The sequence below is a fragment of the Primulina huaijiensis genome, chromosome 5, assembly GCF_012295235.1.
Source record: "Primulina huaijiensis isolate GDHJ02 chromosome 5, ASM1229523v2, whole genome shotgun sequence".
NCBI lineage: Eukaryota > Viridiplantae > Streptophyta > Magnoliopsida > Lamiales > Gesneriaceae > Primulina > Primulina huaijiensis.
Genome location: NC_133310.1, coordinates 19222363 through 19239819, shown reverse-complemented (window position 1 = coordinate 19239819; position 17457 = coordinate 19222363). Strand labels below are relative to the sequence as shown.

Sequence of the window (17457 nt, the reverse complement as noted above, 5' to 3'; positions counted from 1 at the left end):
TGATATTTTATTCACTAATATCTTAAAGTTTGATATTTTGCAACACTGATTTGTGTACAGATGCGATAATTACTAGTACAAAATGAAAAAGAGATTGGGAATGGTTTATCAAAATCGAAAAGCCATTGGAAAATGGCAATGACATATGTTGATGAACAAGAAGAGCTATGCCATCCCTCAAGCCATAAACAAATTACAAAAAATATATTTATTTCTTAAAGATCTATATCAATGACTCGTACCGATGTGTATCAACTCATCTGGGGTGGTTCTTTCATGATTAAGACTGCTAACAAGTAAGCAGCAATGCCCAGCTTACTTGTATTGTCGCGAAACTTCCATTACTAGCTTATCCATGAACTGACATTTCTTGTCAAACCCCCAGCCTGGATTGCTCTGCACCATGACGATTGGTCAAATCGGGAAAAACATGATAATGAAGGCAATTCACATGCAGGATGATCGTTAAGAGTGTTGACAAATTTGATCGGTAGGTTTTGGCGCTCGACAAAAATACTAATACCAGAAAATAAGATCAAGTAACAGCTGCCGTAACTTATATGTAAAACGTTAGAATGAACGAAACAAGAACTTTGAATCTGAAAAAGTGATGCAAAACCAAACAAACCACAAATACGTGTGGATAAGGCATATGTAAATCAAAACTGGCACAGCCACAGCAGGCAGGTCCCCTCTGGAATTCCTGGCTGCAGGCAGGTCCCCTCTGGAATTCCCAACGAGCAAATGCACAGAAGAACATGCATAGAGGAAAGTCCCCCAACTTGAGCTTCTCCCGGGTTAAAGAGGTTCAGATTAGAAAGATTACAGCTATCGACACATAGATTGGCAGGGACCAAGGCTATGCTACCCAGGATTAAACACCCCCCTATATAGTTTAAGCTGTAGCATAATTTAACATGCATGGGTCTCTCACATGAATTTGACATGGAACCCAAATAATTAGTAAACGATACAAGTATCATACGCCATATGGGATGTACATCATCCAGTGTACTCTAGACATAACAATTGCGAGGTTAAGAAAATGGTGCTATTTCTGGCCCTTTAAGATAACAAATCTCAATAACAGAAGGAAAAATGTGCATTTTCCTTCAACATCTGGAACCAAGTCAGTGGTTTAAAAAAGCTAACCAGCTATTATTTTTCACTCATTCCTTATCAGAGAACGATAATAATTTGTAACACTCGGCCCTAAATACATATTTCCTACAAGAAGAGGTAAAAGAAAACGTCAAGGACGGAACAAATATAAGACTGCAACTCATACAAAAGTCACTGAAATTATGCAGCTAAAGGTGCAAATAAAAAAGTAAAAGATAATCAGAAATGCGACCTGCAATGAAAGAACAGCACGCTCAGTAAAGCGTTTTACAGATGCAGGTGCACTTGCTGGGAGAGTTTTGGCCACTCTTTCTAGCTCTTCTTGCTGTTGCTTGGCAGTTACTCTCTCAGGTCCACTATAGTGGTCTACAATCTCTTTCATAAGGGGCACATTCTTCATAGTTTCCTCTATCACTTCCTGCAAAATATTAAATAATGTCAGTTAAATATTTCAAGAAATGAACACAAAAAATCTTCAACAGAAGAGTGAACAACAAGACGCATGATTTTTTTTATACAACAAAACGCATAATTGAGTAACTTCAATATATGAAACGACAGTTCACACGTCTCTGATAACTACTAATTCAAGAAGTACTTTCTCTACAGAACCTAAATTTGAAAATGTACGAGTAGGAATAAAATCATAAGACTTTCCATGCAGCAAGAGCAATGCCAATTGCCAAATGAGAGGCATGCAAAAAATGTACCTTATCTGGCTTTTTCAAGGATTATTCATCAAATTTTGAATAAGGTAAATTTTAAGTATTATATCCTTGAGCCGGACAAGGTCATATCAGCTAACCAATGGAATATTATAAATTATAAATAAATAAATATATATATCAATTAAGTCTATACCCCATCGGTTAGAATATTTTTTCAGCACTAAAATTTGGCAAATATGTGCATTTCAAGAAGCAAATTAAGGAACAAACAAGTTTGGAAGTTCTATACACACAGGCAAGCAAAAAAAATGAACTCATATAAGTTCTGTTCTCGGTTTAGATACAAGCATTTCAAGGGAATAAGAAGTTGTATGATCTGATAAACTATAAGCAATGTGCATTCTTGGATTGTGCCGACCACATTTCTCCGGTCAAAGGGTTTAACTTTAATGGAATGTAGCATTATTTGTTTTAACTTGTAGCAAGTTCATGTAAATGCCATGGATATATAATATCAAGAGCGCAAGGACATAAATCAAAGTGAAAGAACTAAAGTTTTGAGAAAGGAGGTAAATCAAAGTGCAAGCACAAAAGTTTTGAGAAACTCTCAAAACAGGCTAAATCTATCGAGTTCACAGATTTGAATTAGTAACATCCAAAGTGAATGTTCTCAAACCAAATGCAAGCAAGTATAAGGCGCCCATATCAAAAGCATCTGAAACTCCTTCATATTTTCCTAAAATTCAACTTTCATATAAGTGTAGAACCAAAAAATTAAAGCCTCAAATGCCACTGACCACTGCATCAGTAAAATCTGAGTATTGGTAGAAAACAAAATAGATCCAGACAACAATTGCAAGAGAGCGAATCTTTTTTACCTCCCACTCTTCTTGACTTTGAATCCCTTCATATGCCACGAGGAAAGGTTTCATCTTCTCAAGTGCATCACGCAGAGGGATGGGAGGCTTCTCATCAATATCCGGGTTGGTGCCAAACTCTTCCATCAAGTACTCTGGTTCACATTCAATCTGCACAAAAACAATTTCCATGTGAAGGATCAAATGATCTCATCTTTACATGACAAGCCTACAATCCAAAACCTAAAGTGCATTACCAGTAAGTTGGTGTGAAGTGCATCTATATAAGCATCATCTGCGGGGGAAGGCAGCACCCTACTCGACATTTCCTCAAACCCTTCAGCTAATTGATTCATAACCTCTGGCCCGAGCTTCTCGGCCAACTTCTCTCCATCAGCAGGATCACCCAGATAAAGCCCCTCAGGCTCATCGTCGTCGGAATCCTCGTATTTATCTTCTCGTCTCTCTCGGCCACTACCTCTCCCCAAAAATCCTCCTCGTCCTCTTCGTCTTCCTCTGCCTCCTCGTGGGCCCAGTTGACCTCTACCACCTCTAATGCCATCACTAGCTCTGACGCTCTCACCATCTCCCTTTGACAAAATTCCCACGGCCTTTTTCACTTTCTCCTCCTGAGTCAATTGCTCCTCGGCTGAGCTCTTTGGTTTTGTGGGCTGCTGGGGTCGTACATGCCTATTTTCAGTCTTGGGCTTCGAGGCATGAGCCGTTTCAGGTTTTGTGGGCTTCCCACGACCTGCGCCGGTTAAGATATTGACAATTTCGGTGGGCAGGATCTTCTCGTGCCTCACAGGAGATTCAAAATCAGTTGAATCGCGGTGTGCATCATCTTCAACAAATAGATAGGGCTTTTTGGCATTGGGATTCGGTGGCGGCCGTTGTTGGGGTGGCTTAGATTCTTGTGGTGGAATGGTTTTGGTGGGAATAAATCCACCGCCTCGGCCCCTGCCAATGGCAGCAGGACCAGAAGGGAATGACGGTAGAATAGGAGGGGACTGAAGAGGTTTACCTCTACCATGGCCATGCCCTTGGCCAAATGAAGATGGCGATTCGTCTTTGGTAGTGTCAGATTCAGTCTGGGCAGAGCTGTCGACACTGAAAATGAAGGGGGTGGGTCCGCCACGGCCCCTACCTCCACCAGAGGTAGATAAGGCGGCGGGAATGGAGGCAGAGGTGGTGGCGCGGCCGATCAATGGGTGGGGGATTTTCCTAATGCTGCTTCTCATCTTGCGTTTTGTGACTTGATTCCAAAATCTTCACCTGTCTGCTTTTCTTTCTTTTTATGTGTTTTCATTATTCAAATATTTTTAAAATATATATATATATAAATAAATATTGCTTTTCTTTCTTTCTTTCTTTTTATGTGTTTTCATTATTCAAATATTGTTTTTTTTTAAATATATAAATAAATAAATATTTATTTATTGGGTTAACTGATAAAATATTATGGTTCAATCCTCAATTATATGAATAAGATTGATTAAAAAAAATTAGAGAAAGTAATCTCCAATATAACTTGATGCATTTTATTTTTAAAAACATCCCCACATAAAATCACAAAAACTCTTGTAACGGTCTCACATGTCATTTGTAAGATTAATATTCTAATTAAGTCATTTATTAAAAAATATTACTTTTTATTGTAAATATGCGTTAATTGACTCGTCTCATAAATAAAAATATGTGAGACTATCTTATCTATTGAGTTTATGATTGAAATGATTAGTTATGTTTGAATGTATTATGTTAATATATAATAATTATTTTATTTGAAATATTTAATGAAGAAATTATTTTATAATAAATATTTGTATTATCGTGTTAAATACACATTATTATATTCTTTCAATTACTTTAGTTATTTTAAAATTGAGTTATTATTATCATATGTAAATAGTATATAAAAAATTAGTATAGCTATTAATTTATTTTACACAAGTGATATAAGAGTGGGTCTCATGTGAGACCGTCTCACGGATCTTAATCTGTGAGATGGGTGAACCCTACCCATTGTCACAATAAAAAGTAATACTCTTAGCATAAAAAGTGATATTCTTTCATGGATAACCCAAATAAGAGATCCGGCTCACAAATACGACCCGTGAGACCGTCTCACGGATCTTAATCTGTGAGACGGGGCAACCCTACCCATTTTCACAATAAAAAGTAATACTCTTAGCATAAAAAGTGATATTTTTTCATGGATAACCCAAATAAGAGATCCGGCTCACAAATACGACCCGTGAGACCGTCTCACACAAGTTTTTACCGTGATATAAAATGTATTATTATAAATTTTATTGTTTTTATTATGTATTATAATTAATTAGTTTTTAATTAATATTATTATTATTAATATTTTATGTAAGCAGCATATAAAAAATAGTATTATTATTAATTTATTTTACATACATAATATAATTTTTTTATTATTAACTTATTAAATACAAATAAGTATTGCAATTATTAGTTTTTTTAATTAATATTATTATTTGTATCGTTGTGGGACATGACATCGTTTGTGTAGAAAATGAATGTAAATTATTTGAGTGAGTATTTGCATCATAATATATTAATTTATAAGTTATGTATTATTTAAGTAATCTATTGGTTTTGTTGTTCAAATTTTGCATTTTATTATATTTATATATGAGCTAAGATAAACATGTGATAGTTATTATATGTTATATATATTTATGCAGTATATAATTAGGAAAATTCAAGATTTATTCAAAATCAGACAAAGTTTGAAGATGTTCAAGATTTCTAATTTTTTTAAAAAAAAAAATTTGATTAATTCAGTTATCCAATACAATTCGGTTCAATTTGCTAGATCTTGTTGCAGTAAAGCATCAATTCATTGATTGCATTGAAAGTGATTTCTATATCATCTTTTATGATTTGTTGTCCCACAGTTCTTAAATCCGTGTAATATGCTTCACCGCTAGCGAAGGAATCCATTGGTTATATTTATACAAAACTACACAAGCATATAAAAAAGTAGAAAAAAAAATTCTTGGACTCGTACATCATTTGAAGGCCATTCCTAAGCAAAGGAGTAAAGGTTGATACCTCGACGCCTTTCAGGTTGTTGTTACTGCTTCAATAGATTGTATGTGGAAGTTTCATTGATTGGCTCAAAGTGCCAGTTGCGATCTGCATTTGTTGGTTCCACTGGGGATATACGAAAGACTTGCTTATGGTATTCGTATAGTGTTTTTCTGTGACCGATGCTTATGTATGTGATCCCTGCAGCTTCGATCAACCGATATATATGTGTCTGCAAGTAATAGTTTAGTGTAAGAAGCAGGATATTGTTGCCAATCACCAGCAGTAACTAGACAGATGATAATTCCACAATAAAGGAAGGAGGCACATAGAATTACATGATAAACGAATCTGTGACAAAAGATAAGAAATATATATACAAACAAAGGAGTGAATCTGGTTTGTGTTGACAAGAACCAGCCATACACTGGGTATTGCTTTTAAAGAGTTGGAAAATCTATTCAAGTACACTGCAGAAGATTCATAATTGGCAGGCTTTGACTACGCAAGAACACTTCAGTCCTAGTGTCCGGATGTTTCAGCAAATATGTTGATTTGATAAGCATAATGTAAAGTTTGCCACAAAAAGAAATCATAGGGAAACAAAGGTATTAAATTTCAGTCACCTCGTTGGCTTCGTCTAAAGCACTAGTAGATTCATCCAAGAGAACCAAGAATGGCTTTGAAAGCAATAAACGTGCAAATGCTAGACGTTGCTGCTCGCCAAGAGAAAGAACACTAGACCATTCATATATGGAATCTAGATCAAATCGTGACAGTATGTAGCCAAGCCAAACATCGTGTAGAACTTGAATTATATCATCAGTAGTAGGCTTCTGAGGCCTTGGATCCATGTTTTGTGCCATCATTAGGAAAGGTAGTGAACCTGAAAAATAAATCTCTCAACAACTTTAGTTCTAAATAAGTGCACGTGCACCCATGTCAGCCGTAGTTTTCAGGCTTCAATGCACTTCCCAATTCATGTTCTTTTCAATCTACTCAGTTAACGTGCGTTTAGAATGTCCTAGAGTGGTGAAAAAAATAACAAAATATTTCAAGATAATTACCAATTTTTAAAACATTGTGAATGTGGTTAAGTTAGACGTCTAGCATTTCCTAGGACTTTCCTACATGGTCGACTGTTTGTGTATTTCATAATCAATGAAATTATCCGTAATTAATTGAAACATACAAAAGTTTGAAGTCCGCACAACATATAAACCTTTCATAGGTTAATGAGCGTTAAAACAGTTTCAGGCATGCATGGTGATACTCAGAGATGAGGGGGCATATATGAGATATCATACCAGTTGGTTTATCGTTGTCTGATATGGAAATTGAATCTTCACACCAATTAGGATAAAGCAATTGTTGACGAAGCGTTCCCAAAACCATATATGGTTTCTGAGGAAGGAAAAATAGACCTCTTGAACGTTCATTTTTCCGTCTGTTTTCATTGCCCTTGGTCTTGTCCACTGAACTTACTTCAAGAGAAGTCAGGTTTGAAGAAAACTGTGACAGAGGATCTCCCTCATTTATCTCATAAGTTGTGATAGTGCCCTTTCCAAAGCTCCAGAGACCAGCTACAGCTCTTAGTAATGAAGTTTTACCACTTCCGCTTGGTCCTGTAATCTGTTACTCAAGCCAAGCACCAATAACCAATCCATTCTTTCACTTTCCCAACTCAGTTATAATCTTAATAATGAAATACAATTACTAACCAGCAAGTGGTTCCTCTCATAGACGTCCAAAGACAAATCCCTGATAAGTGTTGCTCCGCTTGGAGTCATTAGAGTTAAATGATTGATACTCAATAATTTTGAACTGTTGCCAAGGGGCACAGATCCATTAGAAATGCTACAGTCAGAAATAACGCATAATTCGCGACAGATTTCCTCCAAGTTGTCAGCATCACTTCTAGTCTCTTTGCTGTTTAAAAGATCATCAAATTCACCTGAGATTTAAACTTTCTAAATTACATCCCATTTTGGCATGCTGTTGGAAATTTACAACCATCGACAATGCTACAAAAGAACTCTAGCAGTATATGTGAAAGATCCATAAATCAAATTGCACAAGCACAATTTTTTTTTAAGAAGGACAAGGATAGAATCAGCGATGACATTGTTCTGACATAGCCAATATAAACTATCGTACTCCATGCACATTCACCAAATAAAAAGGTGATTCTCACTCTTCTAAGTACAACATATGCATACCAAATTTAACGAGCTATCTGAATCCAAATGACTGAAGCTGGTAAATAAATTGTGGCCATGATGGCTGACACAAAATTCTAAAACTGATTATCAACTAAGTTTCAAATTGTTTACTCATGAAGCATCACCTCAGCTCAACATAGAACTTCGACACATCAACACCAGCAGGTGGTTTCCACACATCAGCATCTAATGTAATCAGAATTATGTGATAACACAGTTGCTCTGACTTTAAGATATTCAAGAGACAATCTTAATACACTTTTCAAAGAGAATATATTGATGTACCTAGTCGCTCAATGACAGCAGAAAAGGCACTGAGAGCTTGAAATTGGTACACTATGAGGGAAAAATCTCCAAGAATGTGATTAAATGCAGATACAGACTGATTAATGACTCCAAATTCAATTTTTCCAGAGAAAAACATGGGTGCGACTACTGCTGCAGGAAGAATCTGGATCAGGTATCTGTAGCCATTGGTGAAGAACTCCAGATTTCTGGAAGATATCAATAATTGCTGTAAAGTTTTAAATGGAAAATTTTAAATATAATAAGATAAGTGACTTAAATGATATCAACTATCAACAGCTTTTTATGAAGGAATAATACTGATTTTGAAAGAATGGCTGGAGATGAAAGAAATATCAGGATATTTCACAGGTATTTCAAGGATCGTTGACGCATAATATTTTCACTTGCTTTTTCTAGACTCCCGTTTTGAGTATCCTTTTCGTTGTCCCTATATTCATCAAGACACTAACAGCAACCAGTGACAAAGCAAAGGCAGTACATCACCCAACCAATCAGGGAAACAATCAAATCAATCAAAAGTTAATTAGATTTTGATTTACAGAATTCTCTATTTCACGTTGCATTTCACAATTTCACAAATAACTGTGAAAGATTGATTCCACCCCTGTGTTTGAAATTTTATAAGATGAAAAGTGAAACAGTAAAGGTTCAAAAATCGAAATGAAGTGGAAACAGCACAAATGGCTGGTCAGAAGGGTTAAAAGCTTGTACTACAAAAGACAGTCTTATAACTTTCATACACTGAGATTTTCGAATGCACTTCTGAATCGCTGCATTAGAAGTTGCATCTCATTTTGTTCGCCGCCATAAAATGCAATGGATTCAGCATTTTCTCTAATGCGCACTAGTCCATAACGAAAATCTGCTTCTTTTTTCTCTTGCAAAAAGTTCAGATTCACCAGTCCCTGAAGGTAAAAAGTTCTCAATACTGGAAGGTAAGTTGTTGCATACTCTAGTTTATGATAAAAATATTATACTGCTCCAAGGAGTTTTTGAAGAAGCACATCTATGTATTTTAAAACTACGTGATGTTTAAGGTGAGACTTACCCTACCAAGGACAATACTGATAGCTGTTCCTCCAAGTGAGTAACCCAGAAGAACGAGAAAAAGTGGTGGATAGATTCCATATAAGATATTACTGAAAGATATCAAGTCCACGGTAGCATTGAAGAGTGTCAAGGAAAATGCGAGAGCTGCTGCTGTGAAAGAACTTAAATCATCAACAATCCTCTGATCGGGGTTATCAATTATTGATTGAGATTGTATTTTGTAAAAAGTTCTATTCTTCAAATATCGATCCATGTAATAGCTTGTCATCCAAGATCTCCATCTCAAAGAAAGAGTATCTTTTGCATAATCCCTCAAAACAAAAACCTGAAAATAAAATAATATGAGTAGGAATAACCCCTAAAATAAGACAAAAATCAATATGAAGAAAAGGAAAAAACATGAGGAAGCATTCTTTGAGCTCATATATAGTAACACTCTGAGTCTCCGACCATGTCCTGGATTTAAATGGAGAAAATAAAAGAAAATTCCAGGATAAATACTTAATTTTGTCATAAATAAAATTTAAAGTTAACACAATCAAGAATATTCTTTAATTCCTTTACTTCATCACTGAAAATCCTACCTAAGACATTCGGTGCCGTTTATGACATAAATCAGTCAGAATATCATGAATTGAATACTTTCAATAGCATATAAGAGATAAAAGAAATTCGACATGCAGCAGTATTCCTTTGGGAGCCTTGCTGTAATCTAGAATCCAAATATGTACGGACACAATAAAATAAGGCACATACATCCCCTGCGTTGATATACTCCTAAATAGGTAAAAGAACACCACTAAACAATTCACAGGGGAATTATACAGTCTGTAATGGAGCTGCTTTATGACACATTTCAATTCAAGTAACAACATTCTGAAATTAGATCATCCTCAAGGTAGTGACCAAACAAAATGATGGCAAGTAATAATTTGGAAATGTTTATTTTCTATCAATTGAGAAAACATATCTATTTGAAGTTCGATGGTCTAAAATGCTTTATATTATTAGCATGTTAAAAGTATTATATAGGCGCTGGTTGGTAAAACTGTAATTTTTTAGTTATTGGTAATTTTTTTTAGAATCTAGTGCTTTGTTAAAAATTTTCAAATAAGGTGTTGAAATCATTTTCACATTAGTAATTTGGCCCGTAGCTTCAAATTCCCAACAATTTATCAAATGTGTTAAGTATTTATATGTTGGCTAAATGTTAAATAGAAGCAGATTGTTTGATGTAGATTGACAGATGAAAATCGCTTTCTAGCTGGACCGATGACTTGATGAAAATTACCTTACCACTAGGTAAGACAGAAGATTTTTCCATAATTGGCGTAATGTTACTAATTGGTGATTATCTGATTTCTTTGTGATAGTGAATCAATCGACCCGTGAGTATTTCGAAGTCACTCAATGATTATCACTCAAATTGTTAGCACTCATTGTCATGATTGCCATTCGATGCATTTAGTAAATTTGAAATGCTGAGTCTTGATCCTTTGCTACTGTAGCCATGCGTTGGATTGAGGTGACTGTTATGATGCTATAGTCATGTCCATGGAGTAGACGATGGCTAAATGGCAACAGCGGGACAATGATCTTGAGTTGTGAGGATCAAGCGCATGCAACAGCATCTCTGGCTAAATGCAAGAATGGATCTTTTTGCATACTTTTCAATAGCACAAGGGTTTGTAGGCTATTTTCTAACACAAAGATCTGGTATCCTCACTATTAACACAAGGGGTTTCAGCATAATTTAATTATCACAAGGGCTCTAAATGCATTTTATACAGAGAAAGATTCAAGCAATATCGATTCAGATTGGATATTAGGCGTCAATCATCATATTCATGGTACAAGCAATGAAGGCATTTCATATCCTGTAAAGAATGCATAGAAGACTAACACGAGAAATACCTAAGAAAATGGAGCAATGTGCTCACCGGAATTCCAATAGCAAAAGCAGCCAAGTAATACATCAGTTGCTTGGTAAACTGTTCTTGGTCTTTGTCTTCGATCACAAGAGAACACACCAGAGAAGTCACCCTCGTTAGTAAATCAAACAGCTGCAAAGATAGTACAATAACATGAAAAGAACAAGGGAGAAATCGTACTAGCAAGGGCATTATAGAAGTCACGGCCAAGAAAGTTGAAACCAACACTGATACCCGTCGTCCCCAAAGTAAGTGCAAAAACGCCTGCAAGCCGCCACCGAGCGTGGACCCTATCATCGGAAAACCAATAAGGTGCAGCCACTTCCCAAAACCTCTTCAGTAGGAGTTGGACATTTGGGGCCTTCCTCCGCGCATTCTCCTATACTCAAAACAAAACCAAAACATTCTTTTAAAACAAGCAAGCAAATTTAAAAGCATTGTCATATGTCAACATCGTGAGCCGTACTTGGATAATTGAATCATGAACAAACAACCTGATCAGATTCCGGTGAAGCAGAGGATAAATCACTAACAAAAGCTGGAAACAAAGAGGGACCCGATTTTTTCCTCCGAGTAGCACCAAAAAATGAACGATTAGGAACCAATCTGAACCGAAAAAATTTGTGATACTTGATTTTCCCGCTGATTTGAATAGGTGTGGCACTTCTTGAAAAAGCTCGAGGAGTGTGGAATTTCTGTGGCGGAAGGTACACTCTGGATTCCAGTCCTATCATTTCGCTAGATGTCACGAGCATCCAACTCCAATTCATTGGGCTTGCTCTACAGCTCTGGCCGCCATTGATGCCACTGAATCACTCCGCTAGGGAACGGTGGTGCTCAGCTGAACTTGGTTGGAATATTTTCCAATGTAAGAAATATATTATCCGCATAGGGGTTTTTTTTTAAAATAATATTATTTTAATAATTATTTATTAAATTATAACAAAATGTGAGAAGAAGTAAAAATATTACAATCCGGAAATATATTATCCGCATAGGGGTTTTTTTTTAAAAAATAATATTATTTTAATACTTATTTATTAAATTATAACAAAATGTGAGAAGAAGTAAAAATATTACAATCCGTAAATATATTATCCGCATAGGGGTTTTTTTTTAAAATAATATTATTTTAATACTTATTTATTAAATTATAACAAAATGTGAGAAGAAGTAAAAATATTACAATCCGGAAATATATTATCCGCATAGGGGTTTTTTTTTAAAAAATAATATTATTTTAATACTTATTTATTAAATTATAACAAAATGTGAGAAGAAGTAAAAATATTACAATCCGTAAATATATTATCCGCATAGGGGTTTTTTTTTAAAATAATATTATTTTAATACTTATTTATTAAATTATAACAAAATGTGAGAAGAAGTAAAAATATTACAATCCGGAAATATATTATCCGCATAGGGGTTTTTTTTTAAAAAATAATATTATTTTAATACTTATTTATTAAATTATAACAAAATGTGAGAAGAAGTAAAAATATTACAATCCGTAAATATATTATCCGCATAGGGGTTTTTTTTTAAAAAATAATATTATTTTAATACTTATTTATTAAATTATAACAAAATGTGAGAAGAAGTAAAAATATTACAATCCGTAAATATATTATCCGCATAGGGGTTTTTTTTTAAAATAATATTATTTTAATACTTATTTATTAAATTATAACAAAATGTGAGAAGAAGTAAAAATATTACAATCCGGAAATCTGATTTCCGGATTCAAGTAAAAATTTTTTTTTTTTAAATTTGTTTACAACTCACGGACGGAAGCAATTAATACGTGGCATACTGCCACGGATTCTTTAAATTAGATCTCTCCTTCGTTCTCACCGTGAGCTTCTTCATTTCCCTCAGAGCTTTCGATCACCGAGCTACTCTTTCGAATATCAAGCACGTTACCGTACCGGTATTTCGAAGTTTTCATTAGCGCAAATCTTCTGTATTTGTCCAAAATATTAAAAGGTAACGATATTAGTTTTGTTTATTATATTTATTATTGTTCGTTAATTGTAGTTGTTTTAAGTAATAACAATAATTATAATATTAATTGTATTATTGGAATTATAATACTATAATTTAGAATTGTTGAATTATCGAGCACTTTATGAAAACATCATAGTAGTTTTAAGTAATAATGGAAAATATATTTCATTTAATTACAAATATTCTAATATTAATTGTATTATCGTCCTTAGTTGTAATATAAATTTTATTATTGGGATAGACACATATCAACTAATATCAATGCTGAAAACATGGATGCAATAATTCCGTCACGTCGGTCTGACAAATGTCTATGGAGATTGCTTAATGCTAGGATTCAAAATAATTCAAAATATATCATTGAAAATTCATGAGAATTTTTATTATTATTTTTATGTTAACTTAAAACTTAATTTACTTACAAGATAAATTTATATTATTATTATTTTATTTATTTATTATTTTTACGTACTATTTCTAGTACTCATGAAAACTTAATTTATTATTATTATTATTATATTCTTTATGTTAATTAAGAGAATTTTTATATTATTTTTAAAAAATTAAACTTATAAAACACAACATCTGCAATACAATTTTTCATTTGTAATGACGAGAATTTTCATAAAACCTAAAATTTCGAGAACCAAATTTAAAATTCCAGTAATATCTTAAATTTTTTTAAAAATATTTTGAATAGTACGTAAAATTCATGAATCAAAGAATTTTATTCAATCACAATCACAAATTTATAATTTATTTCACATAAAAATATATTACAAAGACATTGGCCGTACATATATTTAATCACAATTTGTGACCAAAATTACAAAAATAATATCATATTAATATTATAAAAAAATTATAAAAATAGTATAATGCAACCGAAAAATTATAATTACAGTAATACAACATAAATAATACAATTACAAATTTAAAAAATTATAAAATCACCTTTTCAAATGTGATATTACGGAATTTGTAATTATATCAGCTACCGAAATTTAACATCTGCAATAAATTACAAACATTATCAGAAATAATATACAAAAAAAACTTCAATGTAGAAAGAAAAAACAGAGATTCGACTTAGACTCGGCATAATTCTCACAAATTCTGATACTAACAGAATTCTTCGAACGCAATTTATAAAAGAATGAAATAACTGAATTTTTATAACGAAAAAAAAAACTGACGAACACTTAAGCCAAAGGATGTGAAGAATTCGATAAATACTCGGTGCAATTTATAGGCATGAAATTGTGTCACGGATATGCAAATCCGTGACACGCTGTCCCGGATTCAGAATCCGGGACAGTCTGTCCCGGATTTTGACCGGGACAATTTGTCACGGATTCTTGGATTCAAAAGAATCCATGATGTCACCTAATTTTTTTTTAAAAAAAATTAGAATCCGGGACTTGAAAGTCCGGATTGTAATATTTTCACAAACTTTTAGAATCTGTAATATTTTAATAAATAAGTTTTAAATATATATTATTTTTAAAAAAAACCCGCATATGACGGCTCATCATATGCCACGTCATTTTGAGAATTTTGTAAATAATACAAAAAAATAAAATTTACAAACATATCAAATATTTAAAAAAAATTAAAATCAATTATTTTTCGATAAAATAAGTTTTTCTAATTTAATTTTTTAAAAATATAAGTGAATATAGAAAAATTGAAACTTATCCGAATAAATAAATAAATACATTTGATAGTATTTTTTTGGAAAAAAATATCGAATTTCTAAATGTTACCAAACTATTTAACATGTTAAGAGTATGTTTGAATAAAATTATACTTTTTTTTAGAGTAGGTATCTTGTGAGACGATCTCACGAATCTTTATCTGTGAGTTTACAATAAAAAATAATCATCTTAGCATACAAAGTAATACTTTTTCATGGATGACCCAAATAAAAGATTCGACCCACGAAATTGATCCGTGAGACCGTCTCGTAGGAATTTTTGTGTTTTTTTTTCTTTTTCTGAATGTTTATTTTGCAAAAAAAGAAAGCATAATAGTTTGAGTGTTTAATTAAAATTGATCATTTAGAAAATAAGAAACAAAACAAATAAAAAAATATAGGACTTATTTGATTTTTCAAGGGCCACTTTATTACGAATATATTAGTAATTGTTTTTTTTTTATTTGTAGTATTTAATATTTTAAAAATAACTATAAAAACAAAAGGTAGATTGCCAATAAATTAGCCTTCCAATCCCGACGTTCTCCCCAATTGTCTTCAACTTTTGAACCATAAACCATGAAAGATAAATTGAGAGGAGAGCCGTCTTACTGTCCTCTCACTATTCAGAAAGACTTAGCAAAAAAATTATGATGTAGAGTTAGAGTAACGCAAAGTATCGAAAGACAAAAAGTTAGCGATGCATGATATACATGACACATATAAAAGATTATATGATAGAATAAGATGATATTTGTCATGTTTCACGAAAAACAAATATTGATAGTGTTATTGGGTGTGATATTGATCATGTAACTAAAAATTTGATACACATTATCGGACATGTACAATTGGTCTTATTATTGGTTGTAGGTCTTTGATTTTTTCGGATATGACTCACGTAAAGAGTAAGCACAAATGTAGTATCTTAATTGCAATGTCAAATGATGATAAAGATGATCATTTAACAATTGCTTATGTTGTAGTAGATGTGGATAATGATGTTAATTAGGAATTGTTTTGTTTCCATTTGAGAAGTGTCATATTTTTATTTCGAGTAGGTCTCTTGTGAGACGGTCTCACGAATTTTTATCTGTGAGACGGGTCAATCCTACCGATATTCACAATAAAAAGTAATACTCTTAGCATAAAAAGTAATATTTTTTCATGAATGACCTAAATAAGAGATCCGTCTCACAAAATACGACATGTGAGACCGTCTCACACAAGTTTTTGCCTTTTGTATCAAAGCATTTTAGTTATACAAATTCACTTTTTACTCGGACAGACATCTCGAGATTATCCAAACTAGTCCTTTACATGCTTTATTTAGCCAATATTGTATCTGATATTCAAGAAAATTTATTCTGAATTTTGAATTGTTCCAACATTTTTTTTTATGTAGCCTTCTCTGTATTTTCTTTACATCAATACAAGAGTTACTGTGATCTGAACTTGATTATTTTTCAACCAATAACCAGTTTTTTCATCTTCAAATGATACAATCGACACAATCTTTACACAAAAACAGTAGTTGGTTACTTTCACAATAACAGTTTAACCAAAGTAATCAAGACATTAACTTATATTGACCTAACTGTGTCATAACTTAAGGACATCGACAACTTCTCCATGGCCTCAACATTAAGTGGAATTTTATTGTCACCCCATTTGAATAACCTCGGAAAACAATGTAAAAACCATGAGATTGACCAATATAAGAAAATAATTCATGAATTCATGCCTGCAAAAATATATAACCACTAAAGTTTAGTAACTAAGTAATTGATAAAACTTTTTACTCGGAAAAAAACTCACCAGCAAACCAGTTATGCAACCATTCACACAAATTTTTTTTCCACGTCTCGTTTTTTAATATCTAAGGTGCTGTAAAATTTCTTCATGCAAGAATCGAAAAGTGGCATCACCGAAGTATAATCAAAGAAACTATCTAAATCGTGCAAGTATGAGAAAATAAATCTAAGTGCAACATAATTACTAACAGTAGGTCTCTTGTGAGACGGTCTCACGAATCTTAATCTGTGAGACGGGTCAACCCTACCGATATTAACAATAAAAAATAATACTACTCTTAGCATAAAAAGTAATATTTTTTTATGGATGACCCAAATAAGAGATATGTCTCACAAAATACGACCCGTGAGACCGTCTCACACAAGTTTTTACCAATTACTAATATGAAAAATAATACAACAAAATAAAAATAAAATACAAAACCTAACAAAATCATCTAGATTAATGTCTAAATTGTTATCAACCAATTCAAAAAGTTTATCTTTTATCCTACTGTTAACATGCAAAACAGGCGCACAACGAAAGAAGATCTCATATTCAAAGAAAGATTAACAGGTTGACCCGAACTAAACAATCCTATCACAATGGATAATTCATGAAGCAAATGGAACCATCACACTAGACCCAAAACAAAATTCAGAAGTTTATACATCAAATCTTTTAAGAATTGCATCAAGTCTACATGTTCCAATGCATAACTTTAAAATCAAATAT

At 32.9% G+C, this 17457-nt stretch overlaps 2 protein-coding genes across 3 annotated transcripts; both read right to left on the bottom strand.

The window, feature by feature from the left end:
• Nucleotides 1-83: 83 nt before the first annotated feature.
• On the bottom strand, nucleotides 84-3923 carry LOC140976846 (uncharacterized). Its single transcript, XM_073441210.1, has 4 exons — nucleotides 2905-3923; nucleotides 2669-2818; nucleotides 1355-1540; nucleotides 84-396 (listed from the first exon to the last, which is right to left on the bottom strand). Exons 1-4 carry the CDS (start codon nucleotides 3886-3888, stop codon nucleotides 316-318), a joined length of 1401 nt encoding a protein of 466 aa, XP_073297311.1. The 5' UTR covers nucleotides 3889-3923; the 3' UTR covers nucleotides 84-315.
• A 1599-nt stretch (nucleotides 3924-5522) lies between these two features.
• Nucleotides 5523-12102, bottom strand: LOC140976845 (ABC transporter D family member 2, chloroplastic-like). 2 transcript variants are annotated; one of them, XM_073441208.1, is made up of 11 exons: nucleotides 11717-12102; nucleotides 11403-11601; nucleotides 11232-11299; nucleotides 9290-9616; nucleotides 8982-9146; nucleotides 8218-8446; nucleotides 8058-8118; nucleotides 7432-7534; nucleotides 7018-7342; nucleotides 6337-6596; nucleotides 5523-5942 (listed from the first exon to the last, which is right to left on the bottom strand). In XM_073441208.1, the coding sequence occupies exons 1-11, from the start codon at nucleotides 11990-11992 to the stop codon at nucleotides 5757-5759; spliced, it is 2199 nt and encodes a 732-aa protein (XP_073297309.1). In that variant the 5' UTR covers nucleotides 11993-12102; the 3' UTR covers nucleotides 5523-5756. The 2 variants fall into 2 exon arrangements, with proteins under 2 accessions (XP_073297309.1, XP_073297308.1); XM_073441207.1 differs by lacking the exon at nucleotides 8058-8118 and having other exon boundaries at nucleotides 7432-7664.
• Nucleotides 12103-17457: the final 5355 nt, after the last annotated feature.